This window comes from Lagopus leucura, unplaced genomic scaffold (assembly GCF_019238085.1).
Source record: "Lagopus leucura isolate 7727_CA_CO unplaced genomic scaffold, USGS_WTPT01 204-0_obj-0_obj, whole genome shotgun sequence".
Classification (NCBI taxonomy): Eukaryota; Metazoa; Chordata; class Aves; order Galliformes; family Phasianidae; genus Lagopus; species Lagopus leucura.
This window is the reverse complement of record NW_024965430.1, coordinates 13431-29165: the sequence shown is the minus strand read 5'-3', so window position 1 is coordinate 29165 and position 15735 is coordinate 13431. Positions and strand designations below refer to the sequence as shown.

Genomic DNA, 15735 nt, shown 5'->3' with positions numbered 1-15735 from the left:
CAAAAGGCTGTGCTGCCTTCCAGCGAGACCTGGAGAGCTGGGTGGGGCGAAACGGAATGAGAAAGAACAAGGGCAGGTGTAGAGTCTTGCATGTGGGCAAGAGCAACCTGAGTACCAGTATAGGTTGGGGGCTGAGCTGTTGGAGAGCAGCGTAGCAGAAAGGGATTGGGGGATCCTGGTGGGCGGTAGGAGGAGCATGAGCCAGCACTGTGCTCTCGTGGCCAAGAGGGCATCCTGGGGTGTATGAGAAAGAGTACGGATAGGAGGTGGAGAGGTTCTCTTTCCCCTCTACTCTGCCCTGATGAGTGGAGCATCTCCCTATGAGGAAAGGCTGAGAAAGCTGGGTCTCTTTAGCTTGGAGGAGACTGAGGGGTGACCTCGTTGATGTTTATAAATGTGTGAGTAGTGAGTGTGAGGAGGATGAAGGCAAGCTCTTCTCAGTGACATCCAGTGATAGGACAAGGGGCAGTGTGTGCAAGCTGGAGCATAGGAGGTCCCACATAAATAAGAGGAAAAACTTCTTCACGGCAAGGGTAACAGAACACTGGGATGGGCTGCCCAAAGAGGTTGTGGGATCTCCTTTGGAGACATTCAGCAGCTACCTGGACGTGTTCCTGTGTGCCCTAATCAGGTGATCCTGCTCCAGCAGGGGGATTGGACGAGATGATCTTTGGAGGTCCCTTCCAGTTCCTGACATTCTGTGATTCTGTGCAAACTTGGTTCACGGTAGTACTTTTGCTGCTGGGAAATAGGAGCGCTGATCTTTGGGTAAGTTCAGCAAGGTGGACTCCCCTAAGCTGATACTGACTTCATCCTATAGCGTTGACTTCTGTCCTGATTTATTCCATGCCAGAAGTTCCGGATGCTGTCAGGAGTTATTCAAGCCCATTGGTGTTAATTTGACCCTGGACTGGCTGCTGCTTGACATGCTGTCTGCACAGAGGTAACACATGCCTTAATTTGTTTCCTGTCCTCTGATGTTTTGTCACTTGTTTTTAGTTAATGCTGAAAACCCACCTATGGCTGTGGTTGGGAAATTTGTTCACTTGCTCGATCGGACCCAGATTTTCAGGAGGAGCTGGAGCTAATGAAACTGTGTGGGGAAGTTGTGAGCTTGATCCGATCTAATCAACAGCTTGAAAATGACCTCAATCTCATGGACATCAAGATTGGACTGCTAGTGAAGAACAGAATGACACTGCAGGTAGGAAATGCAGTGCTGGGAGACTAGGAGAGTGAATTGAGGCCAATGGTAGTTAGCATGAGGACCTTCTGAGCCTGGATCTCACTTACTCAGATTCAGTGGGAACTATTTCCCCCAGAGTTACAGGTTTTCCTCCCAGTAAGTTCCGAACTGTTCCACTAATTACTATGTATCCCTAGAAAGAGAACTGCAGCAGAAACATCAAGGCTTCAAGTGTTTTAAAAACAAAGCACCAGGAAAGAACCCACTCGGGACCAAGGGAAAGCAATAGATGGTATGCTTGAAGGCTCTGAGAACTGTTTGTCTGTTCACTTGTGGTTACATGAGTCATGGACTTGCACACCTTAATTTCTTCTCACGTTTTGTGTGCTGTATCAGAAGGGGGAGGTGATTTTGGAGCAGGAAATGTACTCGGGCTGCTTGGTGTTGGTTGGCTGATGGAAGCCCCCTCTGTCACTTTGCTGACGATTGATTGCCCACAAGAACAACATTGCTGATACAGCGGTGCCTTTTTTAATTCAAGCGGAAGTTACAGTCACCTTTTCCTTTGGTCCTGAATAGCGTAGTGCTATGCTTGACCTTGTGTAAAATCTGAACCATGGCAGCAGTAAAGTTCAGTTCCAAAGGAGGCTCCAGCTGTTGGGCTGATGCTGGCAGCAAAAAGTATCATCGTTATCAGAGCAGTGGAGGCAGTGAGTCAGCAAAATGGAAACAGTCCCTGCTCAAAGCAATTAGTCCTTGTAGGTTCTCAACAAATTCTGGAATGTGGGGACGAGACAGAAATCGCTGCTATAACAGATAATGTTTCACTTCATGATCTCCTGATGTACCTTGACTGCCTTATCCACACAAAAGGAAGTGCTATCGTGCAGCTTTTTCCCATATTGCGTGTTATTTAAATGTGGAATCTGTCCCTCTGTGTTCTTTGCAGGATGTTGTTTCTCATAGCAAAAATCTTAGCAGGAAGAACAAGGAACAGCTCTGTGACGTGATGACGCTGAACGAGCAAAAGGGGGGTTTGAAAGCTTGGAGCAAAGAGGAGAGGGAAAAGCTGGAAGCCTATCAGCATCTTTTCTACTTGAGGTATGCAGCTTTTCATTCACTGCTCTTGTCATAGATGCTTACGTGTATTGGAACAGTCTGTGCTTCTGCACTGCAGTGTTGAGGCGCTGTCTGTCTTTGTGGTGTTGGCTTTTGTGGACACGTGCTGTATGGGAACTGCGGAGTCGTGGCCTGAACCTCTGATTGATCACCTGAGGTGAGCAGTGAGTCAGGCAGAGGAGCACAGGTGAAGGCAATGCAGCTGTGCTGCTGGAAGGGGTGCAGCCAGGCTACAGCCCTCCTAGACCTGTTTAAGAGCTGGCTACCAGTGGGGAAGGATCTTGTCTGGAGATCTGCTCTGCTGGAGTTTTGTAAGTGAGCCCAGGATAGGGGTAAGCCTTCTATTTATTCTCCTTTTGTTAGCTTAGTCTGCTTTGTCAAACTCTCTTGTTTATTTCATAATGACAACATCTTAATAGTCATTGATTATACACGTGCACTAAGTACTTTTTCTTCTTGTTTTAGACTGCTCCAACATACTTGGCCAAGCTGCTTTTGCAGATGCCTCAAAACAAACCCACAAAGTTCATGGATTCAGCCATCTTCATGCTGCATAACTACGCATCCAGTCAGAGAGAGGAATCTCTGCTGTTGCGGCTGTTGCAAACAGCATTGCAGGAAGAGATCAAGTACGTTGTAGCGTAGGACACAGCCTTGCTGTTGCCTCAGTTTGGGCCGCTGCTAAAATTGAAGCTGTTCTTGTGTGATGTCCTGTGCTCATTTGCTGATAATGCTGAACTGTCCCTGCCTTCTGCTCATGCTGTTTCACGTCAGTCCTTTCTGTAACCTGGAAGGAGGAGGAATTACCTTTGTTCTTTAGGATTAAAGCCATTTTTCTTTAGCCAATGCTTTGTTGCTCAGGGAGGCACTATTTTTGATCTGCAGTGCTTTCCTAAGATTCAGTCCAATCTAAGTTCTCTGCTGTCTAGTAAGAAGGACTTGGCACAGACTGCGAGCTTGGGCTTTACAGGCCAGAGTGAAGCTGACGCGAAGGTCACTGTTTTCCAGAACTGATGAGGAGGCTGAAAATCAGATGCTGTCTGGTTTGGGTTTTTTACTGGCTGTCAGGCTTAAGGATTCTGGCTGTCTGTCGGCATAATGGAGTTGATTGTCACTTAGGAGTTTGGTGTTTATGACTTGTGGCTGATACGGAGCTTGACAACTTGCTAGGAAGACCAAATACATACAGTGTTGGAGGCAGTCATGCCTTTTTTGATGCTTTTAAGTATGAGGATGGTATGTGCCCTCAAACAGGTAACGTCTAAAAGGTTTGTTTAATTATTATTATCTTTTCTTGGAGTAGTAGTTCAGGAAAGTGCATGTATGTGCTTTATTCTCTGCTGCTGGATTTCCCATAGCGGCATGCTGTGAATGGCTTTTGTTGCTGATTGCTTACTTGTTGAAATAGTGAAAGAAAATAGTTGTGCCTGTGTAGAACTCCTTTTGTTTCCTCTGTATTTTTGAGATGCGCTCTTTCAACCGTGGTGCCCGTGGTCAGAACGCACTGAGGCAGATCTTGGCCCCCGTTGTGAAGGAAATAATTGAGGACGAATCGCTCAACGTCAGAACGGATCCGGTGGATATTTACAAGTCCTGGGTTAACCAGATGGGATGTCAGAATGGTGAGGCCGGGTATGGAAGCTGTTGCTACTGTTTTTTTCTACAAGTTGCTCAGCTGCTTTGCATTGCTCTGTTAATCGTTCCAAACCATCCCTGGATTCATTGCATGCATCTGTCCAATTGCTACCAGCTTTTTTCCATCAGCTCAAGATGGCTTTCTTCTGAAAGGTGTAAAGATCATCCTGTGACAGGGGTGTTGAGACTATTGGAAGTGAATCTCATGAAGAGATAGGCCAAGAAAAGCCCCAAAGCATTTCTTCTGTGTTAACTCATAGATACAGATACCGTAGATCTTACTCTACCAAGCCAATCTCTGCCCACAACTCGGGCAGGCTGCCCAAGGAGGCTGTGGATGCCCCATCCCTGGAGGCATTCAAGGCCTGGCTGGATGTGGCTCTGGGCAGCCTGGGCTGGCGGTTGGTGAACCTGCACGCAGCGGGGGGTTGGAACGAGATGAGCATTGTGGTCCTTGTCAACACAGGCCGTGTTCATAGAATCACAGCATGCAGCTGTTCCTGTCTGCCCATGAGAAGGTTTCATCCACTTGGTCATCCTGGTTGGTTGGCCTGTAGATCCCCCGCTACGTCATCTGTCCCTGTCCTCCCTTCAATCTGTGTCTATAAACTCTTGATTGGCTCCCATCCGTCCCCAGTCAGAGTTCTGTGTTTCTTCCAGTGCTTGATGTTCACCAGATTTTGAGGCTTCTGTTGTTGGTTGTTTTTGTTTTGTTTTTAACACACTTCAAGGGAAGTGGTGGAAAAGCAATGCTATGAAGTAAAAGACAAAAAAAGCCTCAGCGTTCATTGCTGCTCACTTAGCTGGGTGAATTGGACTTGTTTTGAAATGTCAAATACCGCTCATCATCGGTGCTTCTGAGTTTCTTACTTCTGGATTAAACGTTTCTGAGTTCCTCTCAGTTGTGTTTAATTGGGGATCACAGAATCACAGAATCACCCGAGTTGGAAGGGACCCCAAGGATCATGTAGTTCCAACCCCCCTGCCTAGCAGGGCCACCAAACATACACACTCAGATCAGGTTGCCCAGGACCCCGTCCAACCTGGCCTTGAACACGTCCAAGGACGGGGCATCCACAACCTCCCTGGGCAGCCCGTTCCAGGGCCCAACCACTCTCCTTGTAAAGAACTTCCCCCTAACATCCAACCTAAATCTTCCCTCCTTCAACTTAAAACATTTCCCCTATTCCTGCTGTTGTCAGCCCTTTTGAAGAGTTTACTCTTCAAAATGTTTAGTCTTCAAAATGGGGATGTGTAGCTAAAAACGTTGCTTGTTAACCAAAGAGGTATTCTGAGAGAGAGAGAAGTGCTCTGGAAAAGGGGCAGAAAGTAGCTGCTGTTTTCTCAGCTCAGCTCCTTGGTTTGCCACGCTTCCCCATTTTTGCTTTGTTGGAGATGGTGGTCAATTCTGCACACCTGTGTTAGGAATTGGCTCCTATCCCTTAGTGAGACTGCAGTACCAGGTTTCTCTGTAGCGTAGTTGTTCTGCCTTCTGTTAGACTAAGCTTGGTTTAATTCTCAGAGTAACTTTTACGCTTGTTTGAGGAATTCTTTGGTAACTTCTAAAAATATATGGACAGGTGGTATTCAAAGTGAAATTTGAAAACCTTTGTGTGTAGGAATATCTGCAGTTGTGTTGTTCTGGAGCTAGTAGTGGTCAGTCTTACCACCTCTGTGTTGAGAGTTGTGCATTTATTTAGTGTATGTATCTATGTTACAGTGTGAAACTAAGATTCTTAGGGACAGCATGTGCTTATTAATGGCAGCGCAGTAGACCCTGCATCTTGAACGGGGCCCACAGCTCACAGGAAAGTAATTGGTCAGAACTCACTCAGAGTAGTGTCAGTAAAACTCAGTGGAGGTCTGTGCCATTGGTTTTGCACGTGTTTTTTTCTCTCCTCAACTTGTCCTAGATTGTTGGCAACTTACTCTATCACCGCTACGTGAATCCGGCCACGGTTGCACCGGATGCATTTGACCTAATGGATCTTTCAGCTGGAGGGCAGCTGACTACAGATGAACGAAGAAACCTTGGTTCTGTTGCAAAGATGCTGCAGCATGCTGCGTCCAGTAAGATGCTCATGGGAGACAGTGCACATCTGAGCATTGTGAAGGAATACTTGTCACAGTCATCCCAGAAATTCAGGTAGAAGACTTCAGCTGATTGTGTTGAGGAGTTTGGCAGAGGACAGTGTTGCAAAGAAAGAGGAGTGATGAATTTTAAATGTAATAAATTCCATCTCTGTCCAAAAGGAAGTCTGTTGAAAATGAGAGATTGCCCTTTGGGCTTCCACAATCATGCAGCCTATCAATAGCTGAAGGGAACCTACACCCAGGAGGGGAGTAAACTCTTCAGAAGGGCTGACAATAGCAGGACTAGGGGAAATGGATCCAAGTTGAGGGAGTGAAGATTTAGGTTGGATGTTAGGGGGAAGTTCTTTACAAGGAGAGTGGTTAGGCCCTGGAACGGGCTGCCCAGGGAGGTTGTGGATGCTCCGTCCTTGGACGTGTTCAAGGCCAGGTTGGACGGGGTCCTGGGCAACCTGATATGAATGTATATGTTTGGTGGCCCTGCTAGGCAGGGGTTTGGAACTACATGATCCTTGAGGTCCCTTCCAACCCGGGTGATTCTGTGATTCTGTGAATCATTGATCATAATGACATATAAAATACGTAGCTGGAATTTACAAACTAGATATAGTATATTAATGAGCTGGTCAAAACAATTGGCTTTGCCATACAAGCCTCCAGAGTAAAGGCTGTTTTTCTATGTGTTTATTATGATATTCTGGCCATTGAAGACTGGAGTGTGCATGCGTTCTTTCCTATATGCACCCTAGTTCTCTGTATGCAAACTAGATGGCACTTGGATTAAACCAGGCTGGAATTTAGTTGTTTGTATAATAAAGTAACTTTTGAATGAAGAGCTTATTTCTATCTTTCATCTTTTGTAAGAAAGAAAACTGGAAATGGCTGGGAGTGAGGATTATTCTTGCAGCTAAGACAGAAGGATGGGTGCACAAGGTCATTCGGTCCATAGACTTGTCCTGCAGATGCTTACAGTGAGCGAATGCCGACATGGCCAGTACCAATAACTGAATCTTCTAGATGGCTTTTGATGTGATAAGCTATAGCTTGTTCAATTGTAGTATGCTTGGGAACCCTGGTTTAAAGAAGAACAGCTGCTGGGATGCTGATTACCTTTTTCTCCTTTTTCTTTTTTTTTTTTTTTTTTTTTTTTTTTTAAGACGCTTTTTTCAGGTTGCTTGTGAGGTTCCTGAATTGCAGGATGAATTCAGTATTGATGAATATTCTGGCTTCCTTCCTTGTCTATCCCTTCTGCAGAACTTACAGGCATCAATCTCAACGCTCCAGTCATGGGAGCAGTCCCACCATGTTTCAGTAACAGCAGCTAGATCGTAGTTAGCCTGGTGCACGATGGCTTCCAGTTCCTCCTGCTTGTTGCTCATGCTGCGTGCATTGGTATAGATGCACTTGAGCCGAGTCATTTGCCTGACTCCCAGCTCTAAAATCGTTCCCCCAGGCTCTTCTCTTGTGAGGCCTGTACTGTCCCCTTCCCCCGTCATAATTAGTTTATTGCACAGGAAGAAAAGCTTGATGTCTGTGCCAAGGGAGACGTACACCGCACTTGCGCTGCCTGGACGATGTGGAAACTGGAAATTCTGGGGTGTGCTGAAGCGTGCCCTCTCAGGTCAGTCTAAGCATACATAGAGTAGACCTGTCGAACAAAACAGGGAATAGACAGTTAAACCCATTCTGTTGGGAAATACTCTCTCCTTCTAAGTACCTTTAGAACGTGAGTTTCTTCAATTAATTACTCAACTCATTTCCTTTTCCTGAATGATCCCAAGTTCTTTTCTCAGGCTACATCTGCACTCTGCTCAGTCCAAGGAGAAATCCCTGCCCGCAGATGCAATGACACAGCATGGCTCACAACCTCATTTTTCATTGCTTACTCTTATGGTAACTGCCATCCATGTCCACCCTGCGTATTCTTAGAGCTCTTCTGGAGTCCATGGGGCAGACTTATGGTTGAACTGAAGGGAATTTTTTCATATTGCTCTAGCTCCAGATGATTATCCCTAGTATCATTATATTAAAAAAAAAAAAAAAAAAAAAGGCGTTTGAAGTAGTGTGATACGTATTCTGTGCCTCAGAATGTGGCACGTGTGGCATGAGAGAGTTTAGAGGCCACGAGGACTGCCCAGACAGCGTGAGAACTGTAAGAGCAGAGAGCTATAGGTGATGCAGCGCTGTTTGTGCCACCCGCAGGAAGCGGTAGCTGGAACAAAATATGGCCAGAAGAGTGATCAGATTGCGTTTGGTAAGGAACTATTTCATTAGTTGTGGAATTTTGACAAAATGTATATTCAGGATGATGATCAGCATGCCAGGTGCTGGGACCATGCCGAAAGAGAAATGGTCTGAAAACGTCGGTGCAATTTGCAATATATCCCCTTCCACAAAGCCCTCAGATCCATGCTGCAACTGCATCCAAAGCAACCCAGAGCCCTGTGCTTGTTGTACCCAGAGCTATCGGTGCCAGGAGTTGCTGCTGTGTTTGCAAGGACGTTGTGTCAGCAGTGTGCCATCAGTGGGGTTGTTTGATGGCAATGAAACAGCTGAATGGTGTACCTCAAGACTAAGAAAAAAGACGGTAGTCGAGACTGTGTTTCTAGGTATACATAGCTTGATAGAGATCTATAGGACTCCAGTGTGGATTGTACATAGGCCCTGCGCTGCAAGGTACGCTGTTGGGAAGCAATGTCCATCTGCCCGAGGGCAGGAAGGCCCTGCAGAGGGACGGCCTGAGGCCAGTCGTACCAGGCTGCACAGCTGAGGCCAGTCGTACGAGGCTGCACAGGAGCAAGCGCTGGGTCCTGCGCTGTGGTCATGACAACCGCATGGCAGCTTCTGCAGGATTGGGCTGAGGTAGAATTCCAACCGCCCGCTGATTCTAGAATGTTGGGTGCCGTGTTGGAATCTTCTGGTCCTGTGACATGGTCTTGCCTCCCCACCCTGTTGTCATGGCGGAGCAGCCTGGTGGCCCTTAGTGATGTCACAAGCGGCTGGAATGAGGGGAGGAGCAGTGCGTGCTGCGTCCCTTCATTGGAGCGCTTGAGCTCTGCGTGAGTAGCTCGCTTGTTGCCCTTGTGCAGCGACTGAGTGCCTTCGTTTTCACCCCTTGTGTCTTGCGCAGCATCTTGTAGGTAAGCTGAGACAGGGCGTGAGATACAGGGGTGGGCAGTGAGGTGTTGAGAGCTGCTGGCTGGTGGAGCTCCTAGCAGCTCATACTGCTTACTCTTGTCCATCAGACGTAACTTTCAGCCAGTACCTGCATTCCCAAGCGATCCACAAAGATGGCATTTGTCCCATGGTTTTTCCCTTGTCATCTTTGCTACATTATGCAAGCTCACAGACCTGTTCCTTCTCTCTCCTCTACCCGCTCCCTTGGTGCAGCTTTCGCTCGTGGAAGAACAGAGCAAAGTGACAAGAAACAGCTGCGAGTTCAAGGAATTGTCTACCTTGTTCTGATCTCCTGCCAGGTACGTGCCACGCTTTGTCCCCCCACGTTTTTGACCAGCACTGTGTCACACCATGTTTGGTAACACAGCCTCACTCAGCTTTGATGGGACACTGGTCCCGTGTGGGTTTTTTCCCTTCCCCTGCAGCTCCGTCCTCAGAAGGATGCTGTGTGTGGTGCTGTGACCAGCTGGTCTGAAGGAAACCGATCCCTTAGGCAAAGAGTCCTAGGCCCAGTTTGTGCCGAGCTGCACAGCGTGACCCAAGGTCACAAGCACGCACGCTTGGGCTGTGTGAGTGTGCGCGGCAGCTGTAGGGAGCACAGCAGAGATGCAATCAAGGAAATGTCCTTGATGTGCGGGGCTGCAGCAGGTGCCGGTGGTGAGGCTGCTGGGAGCCGTGGCCGGGGAGCAGATGCACCTGCAGCAATGATTGCTCTCACTGCCCTGCTGCTGCGCTGTCAGAGCGCCCTGGGCGAATGCATCTGCTGCTTTGTGCCAGTCCCCATCTGCTAGCAGAGGGACAGCTGCTTGGTCAAATGCTGCCTAATGGGCTGTCCCATTTGAACGGAGTGAACAGAGTGGTTGCTTCTAGAGCACCTGCCTGTGCCAGAGGATAGCCAAGGGTAGTTCTCCGGTAGTCTCTCAATACTGTGGTATGTGAAGAGAGAAAATATGAGCGTGTTTCTCTTCAGTTCCAGCTTGTCGTGCCTGCTGTGATGGGCGTCGCGTGCAGCGAGATCAGCTGTGGGCCTGACATGACACGGATGGAGGTAGAGTACGGAGCTCTGATTGGTCTTTGTTCCCTGATTTGAGCCAGCAGAGTGAGCCGCAGATGTGCTCTCCTGCTTTTCAAGAGAGAGCGAATCCTTGCGGCTCTATCAGTGTCACTGAAAAGCTGCCTTAAAGGCTTTCTTTCCTTGCTGCGGGCATGTTCTTAGCCTTGCCGTTCCTTCTTGTGTGCCCATGATAAGGACCGAGTGCATTTCCTGCAGCTTTCTCTGCTGACGTGCTCCTCAGCCTGAAATCCTCCTCGTTTGCCCTCAGCTCCTCACCATGGCCTGTGCTCTCTGTTTCAGGCTGAGAACAACGGGAAGCCCCTGCTGGTCCGTGAGGAGTCATCTCTTAATATCCCAGCTATTGCTGCTGCCCACGTTATTAAGAGATACGTTGCCCAGGCACCGGGTGAACTCTCCTTGGAGGTAAGCAGTTAAGGGCGTTCCTTGTTGTCCTGTACAGAAGAGTATAACATGTGAAGCTATCAGGAATATTCTCAGACACCTTCAGAATGTTTGGTGAGGTGAAGCCCAGCAGATGCGGTTCCAGATTAGACTTGCACTGGGTTGGATGCAGGGAGGAGTTCAGCCATCTCTAAACTATGGCTCTATTTGGCATTGGAATCTTGTGATCAAAGAGCTACTGCCCAGTGTGGTAGCCTGGTCTCTGAGCAATGGCAGAGCAGTGTATGGAGTGTGCAGATCTGCTCAGGATCTGTTCCGCTGACTTATGCCTGCGGTTTAATTGGAGCTCTCCCTTTGGCAAAGAGCCTGCTGCTTTTGAGAACCATTTCCTACTGAACAGCTGAATTCTGTATGTTGTGTGTTGTAGTGACTCTTCTACCTCCACGTTCGGTTGTACCACTGCAAATGCCTGAAGAGCTGCACTGGTGCAATGGCTCTCAAGCTTGACGATATTGGGCAGTGCAGAAGAATGCAGTCATTTGAGCTGCGCTTTCCTCCCAGCCGTGCTGAAGCTGGGATTGACGTTGCAATCTCTTGCAGGTGGGAGACCTCGTGTGCGTCATCGATATGCCGCCTCAGGAGCTGAGCCCCCGCTGGAGAGGCAAGCACGGCTTTCAGGTAGGCACAAGCTTCAGACGTGAGAGCGCAGCTTTGGTCGAGGCAGGAATCTCAGCTTAGAGCTGCCCTGCCTGCACAGCATGGCTCCACATGGAAAATAGTTTCCTTGTGCTGGTGTCAGAGGACTTTGCCTTTTGCTGTGGGCTTAGGCCAGAGCTGAAAGTTGGTCTTGTAGGAAACTGCCTCCTCAATTAACTTAGAAAGAAGAGCCCTCACAACATGCATCAGGTCACGGCCACTGAACCGCACCTTTGGAAATGCAGCAGCTAGGAGACGTGTTTCAGTGTCTCTGAGCTCTTGTGCTTGCAGCCATGCAGAAGGTGAAGTCAGTGTCTTTTAGGAAGTCGCTGCCTGTCAGCTGAGATGAGGCAGGGTAACAGAGCCTCTGTGTGCTTGCTGCTGCTGCTGGCTGCAGAACGCTGGGTAGCTCAGAGCTGGGGATGGCAGCTGCATCTCAGTCAGCAAGCAGAAAGTTCATAGGCTGTGCAAACTCAGATCTAGCTGCATCAATCTATCATAATATATATCTTCTGTATGAAGTCTTTCCCTTTGGGCACACTTGATATTTAGGGGTGCATAGCATACTTGTCCTTTCCCCACTCCATACACAGTTTTATGGATATTTGCCTGCCAATTTGGAATAATTATTAATTTTAAGCAGGCCATTTTTTTGTTGGATTGTCTTACGGAGCATCCGGCAGGCACGTTATGAGGAAAATGTGATGTTTGAACAGTTCAGGCCTGAGAAACGCTGCCTTCAGTATCACACCTGTCTTCTTCTTGTTACAGGTTGGATTTTTCCCTGGGGAGTGTGTGGAGCTCATTAACGGAAAAATCCCGGAGTCTCTCATCAATTCAGTGCCAAAGCCAGGTACGGATGATACATTTGGTGGTGCAGGGAAGCAAAATGGAGTCTTTTTTGGGTGTGTTGCGTGTTTAATACCTCCCTTATCCTTCCCACGTTATCCTCTGTGCTGATGATCCTTCATGCATAGCACGGGGCATATGGCTGGTGTTTTGTAGGCAGTGAGAATGAGGGAAGGCAAAGGTAGTTCTCCTGCAAGTCAGTACGAGGCTGAGAACAGCCAGCGTCCCTGGTGGACAGATAGAGGTCTGGTTGTGCTAGTGCTTCTGTGCTTGATCAGAACGTGGCTTTTCAGGAGGGTCCTTAATGCCCAGGTTGAGCAAGCTAAGCAAGAGGAGTGCATTAAAGTCCATCAGAACGTGCAGAGATTTGGCCCAGTCCTCCTGTGTTTATGACTGGAGTTGGGGAAATGCTAGAATCCTTGTAGAATGGCTTGGCATGGAAGGGAGCTCAAGGATCATCAAGCTCCAAGCCCCCTGCCTCAAGCTGGGCTGCCAACCAAGCTCCACATTTAATGTGGGACTGGACCAGGCTGCCCAGGGCCCCATCCAGTCTGGCCTTGGACTCCTCCAATGATGGGGAAAATCCATTTTGGTACGCACTTGCTCATCATGTTCTTCCCTTTTGAGGTGCTCTGTAGAATGTGTTGTGCTCGGCCTCGTCCAACGGAGCCAAACCTGAGATGAACTGGTTTCTTCCTTTTGTTGTGCAGTGCCAAAGAAGCGCGGCAAGCTCCTCACCTTCCTTCGTTCCGTGGTGAAGGCCCGCCCAAAGCAACGGAAAGAACGGGAGGTGGAGAAGGAGAGGGTGTTCGGCCGTGACCTGGGAGAGCATCTTCTCCACTCTGGTCGTGATGGTAAGGGACAGCCCATTCCTGAGAGCCTCCCTGTTTGGGAACCTCAAGATGAAAGGGAGATGGTATCTAGCAAGGGGCAGGTTGATACCAGTGGAGAAACGGGGAATGGGAGTTGACGACAGAAAGATCAACGAGTAGGTGATGGCTGCAAGGGAAATGCTCCTAAGGGACAAGCACATTTGTATTTGCTTAAAGCAAAGCCTGTAAGCCAATCCCCTGGTAGCCTGAAAAGAAAGGAAGCCTTTTGGCCAAAGAGAGTGTCCTGCATCAGTTTCCCAGCTCCTTCCGGGCGTGAGATTTTCCACCTCCGTTCCCGTGGGAGCTGTGATGGGACTTGCAATGTCTGCGGCTTCCCCGGAATTACTTTCTCCAGGCTGATTCCTAGGTCCTGGCATTTCTGGAATGCAAAGAACACATCTCTGTCCAGTTTCCTCACCAGCTCCTGCAGAGGTGTCTGTGACAGCTGTCCCCTTCAAGGAAGAACACAGCAGTAGCCTGGCTGGGCTTAGTGGATGGGATGTGGCGGGAGCGCAGCCTGAGCCAGGACTTGAATGAGGAGCTCCAGTAACCGCCGGCACGTGTTCTTTAGTCCCCCAGGTCCTCCAGAGCTGCGCCGAGTTCATCGAGCAGCATGGCGTGGTGCAGGGGATATACCGCCTGTCCGGCGTGGCGTCCAACGTCCAGAGACTGCGGTAAGAGTGCTGCGACCGACAGACACAGCTGCCAGCAGGGGCACGTGCCCTGTTGCGGGCGTTCAGAGGCCTGCGGGCAATGCCTTAGCACCAAGAGAAGGTCTCCTTTGGGAACATCCCATCCAGCACGGCTGACGTGGTGCTGGTGGCCGAGTGTTTGTGTTCTCCTGTACATCAGGAAGCCCTTCCAACTCTTGATTGCATTGGGTGTGGCTTTTGACTTGCTTTCCTCTTTCTCAACCATTTTCGTGTCCTTCTCTGCAGCCAGGAATTTGAGTCTGAGCAGGTTCCTGAGCTAACCGTCCGCGACGTTCACAGCGCGAGCTCCCTCTGCAAAATGTACTTCAGGGAGCTCCCAAACCCCCTGCTGACCGACCAGCTGTACGACAAGTTCTCGGTAAGCACAAGGCAACGCCTTTCCTTTCCCTCTTCCCTGGGCCTCTTGGGAGATGGCTGCAGCAGTGCCCCATGCCCCAGCTCTGAGGCCCTTCTTCTGTTAGCCCCATGGGTTTTACTCGCATGTCTTTGCCACATCCTGCATCGTGCTGATGCCACTTCTGGTGGCCCCTGGAGGTGGTTATTTCCATATTCATAATGCTTGCGAGAATTCCTGTGTTGTTTGTTTGTTTGTTTATTTGTTTGTTTTTTGCTATTCCCCACCTATTTCTGGAACGGGAAGGGGATTAATAGCCAAGGGTACTTGGAGATGAATGCCCCCTGCGAGGAGCTGAGCTGCCCAACCAGGCTGTAAACCGGCCCGGTGCTTGGACTCCTTGGCCGTGGTGGCACCAGCTGCGTGCCGCTATGTTCGCCAGATGCCTCTGGGGAGGCCTAAAATCTTTCTCAGTGCTGACCAGCAGCGCGCTGTGCCCATGGTTCCCGACCCTGCGGCAGGTATCTCGCCTGATTTGTGTCTCAATCCCTTTCTGCCCTTTTCCAGGATGCTGTTGGTGCCACTACGGAGGAGGAGCGGCTGGTCAGAATGCGGGACGTCATCCAGCAGCTGCCCGCTCCTCACTACAGGTCAGTGCTGCCCTCAGCCTGCTGAGCTCAGCCCTGCTGCACTTCAGAGGGCATTGGTGCGATTCCAGGCTTTGTCTCACGTGAGCAACAGGATGCCTGGGTGTGCTGAAGCGGTTGAAGGCTACACGGGGTTAATTTGTGGGGTGAGTTCCTGGGCACAGGGACACGCTTGGTGCAGCTGATGGCTGCAGCTGTGCTGTGCTGGTGCTGGGTGCTGCAGCGTGGCACTTGGTCAAGTTGGATCTACTTCATCTTCAGTGACAGTAGCAATAATAGCAACTAGCACGAAGTGAGGTTTGCTTTGTGAGTGGCAGCACGGCATGCTGGCTGGTGCTGAACATTTGCCGCTCTTGTTTCCCAGGACCCTGGCGTATCTGATGAGACACTTGGCCTGTCTGGCTGGGCACTGCTCCACCACAAACATGCATGCGAAGAACTTAGCGATTGTGTGGGCTCCAAACCTCTTAAGGTAAACTTCTTTTTCCGTTTCAACAGAACGCTTACATCTGTTCTCCAGTAGAATAAAGCAATCCTCCCTTCTTCTGCACCACATGTGCTCTTCTCCTGTAAAATCTGCAGTGAGTGGCTGACAGCAGAGCAGGAGCCTGGACTGTTCTCCAACCCCACGTGGGCACAATTTCTAGCTGAGCATTGCCGCTCTCTTGTTTAGATGGGACTGGTGTGCCCTTGATCAGCCAGGAGAACTTCTTCAGTGGCATCACTGATTGCCCACTGCGGAAGTCTCCAGAGAACAAATGTGACAGCTTTGGGCTGCAGTAATTCAGACCTGGGGAAGCGATCTTGGCTGAATGACTTCTAAAACCTGCCTTTTCTACAGATCACAGCAGAGCGAGTCTGCCTGCGCCAGCGGGAGAGCTGCCTGCACGGAACTGCAGATGCAGTCGTCTGTGGTGGAATTCATCATCGACCACACAGACATCCTCTTCTGCTCCACAT

At 49.4% G+C, this 15735-nt stretch overlaps 1 protein-coding gene across 1 annotated transcript; it reads left to right on the top strand.

Moving 5' to 3' along the window:
- Nucleotides 1-2647: 2647 nt before the first annotated feature.
- LOC122192109 (rho GTPase-activating protein 32-like) lies at nucleotides 2648-15731 on the top strand (the record flags this gene model as incomplete). The annotated part of the gene is made up of 14 exons (XM_042892574.1): nucleotides 2648-2934; nucleotides 3764-3937; nucleotides 7546-7652; nucleotides 9422-9507; nucleotides 10179-10256; nucleotides 10563-10685; nucleotides 11265-11342; nucleotides 12132-12213; nucleotides 12920-13063; nucleotides 13653-13755; nucleotides 14020-14152; nucleotides 14696-14778; nucleotides 15140-15247; nucleotides 15617-15731. Coding segments are annotated over exons 1-14 (1542 nt in total), but the record flags the coding sequence as incomplete, so codon positions are not given.
- Nucleotides 15732-15735: the final 4 nt, after the last annotated feature.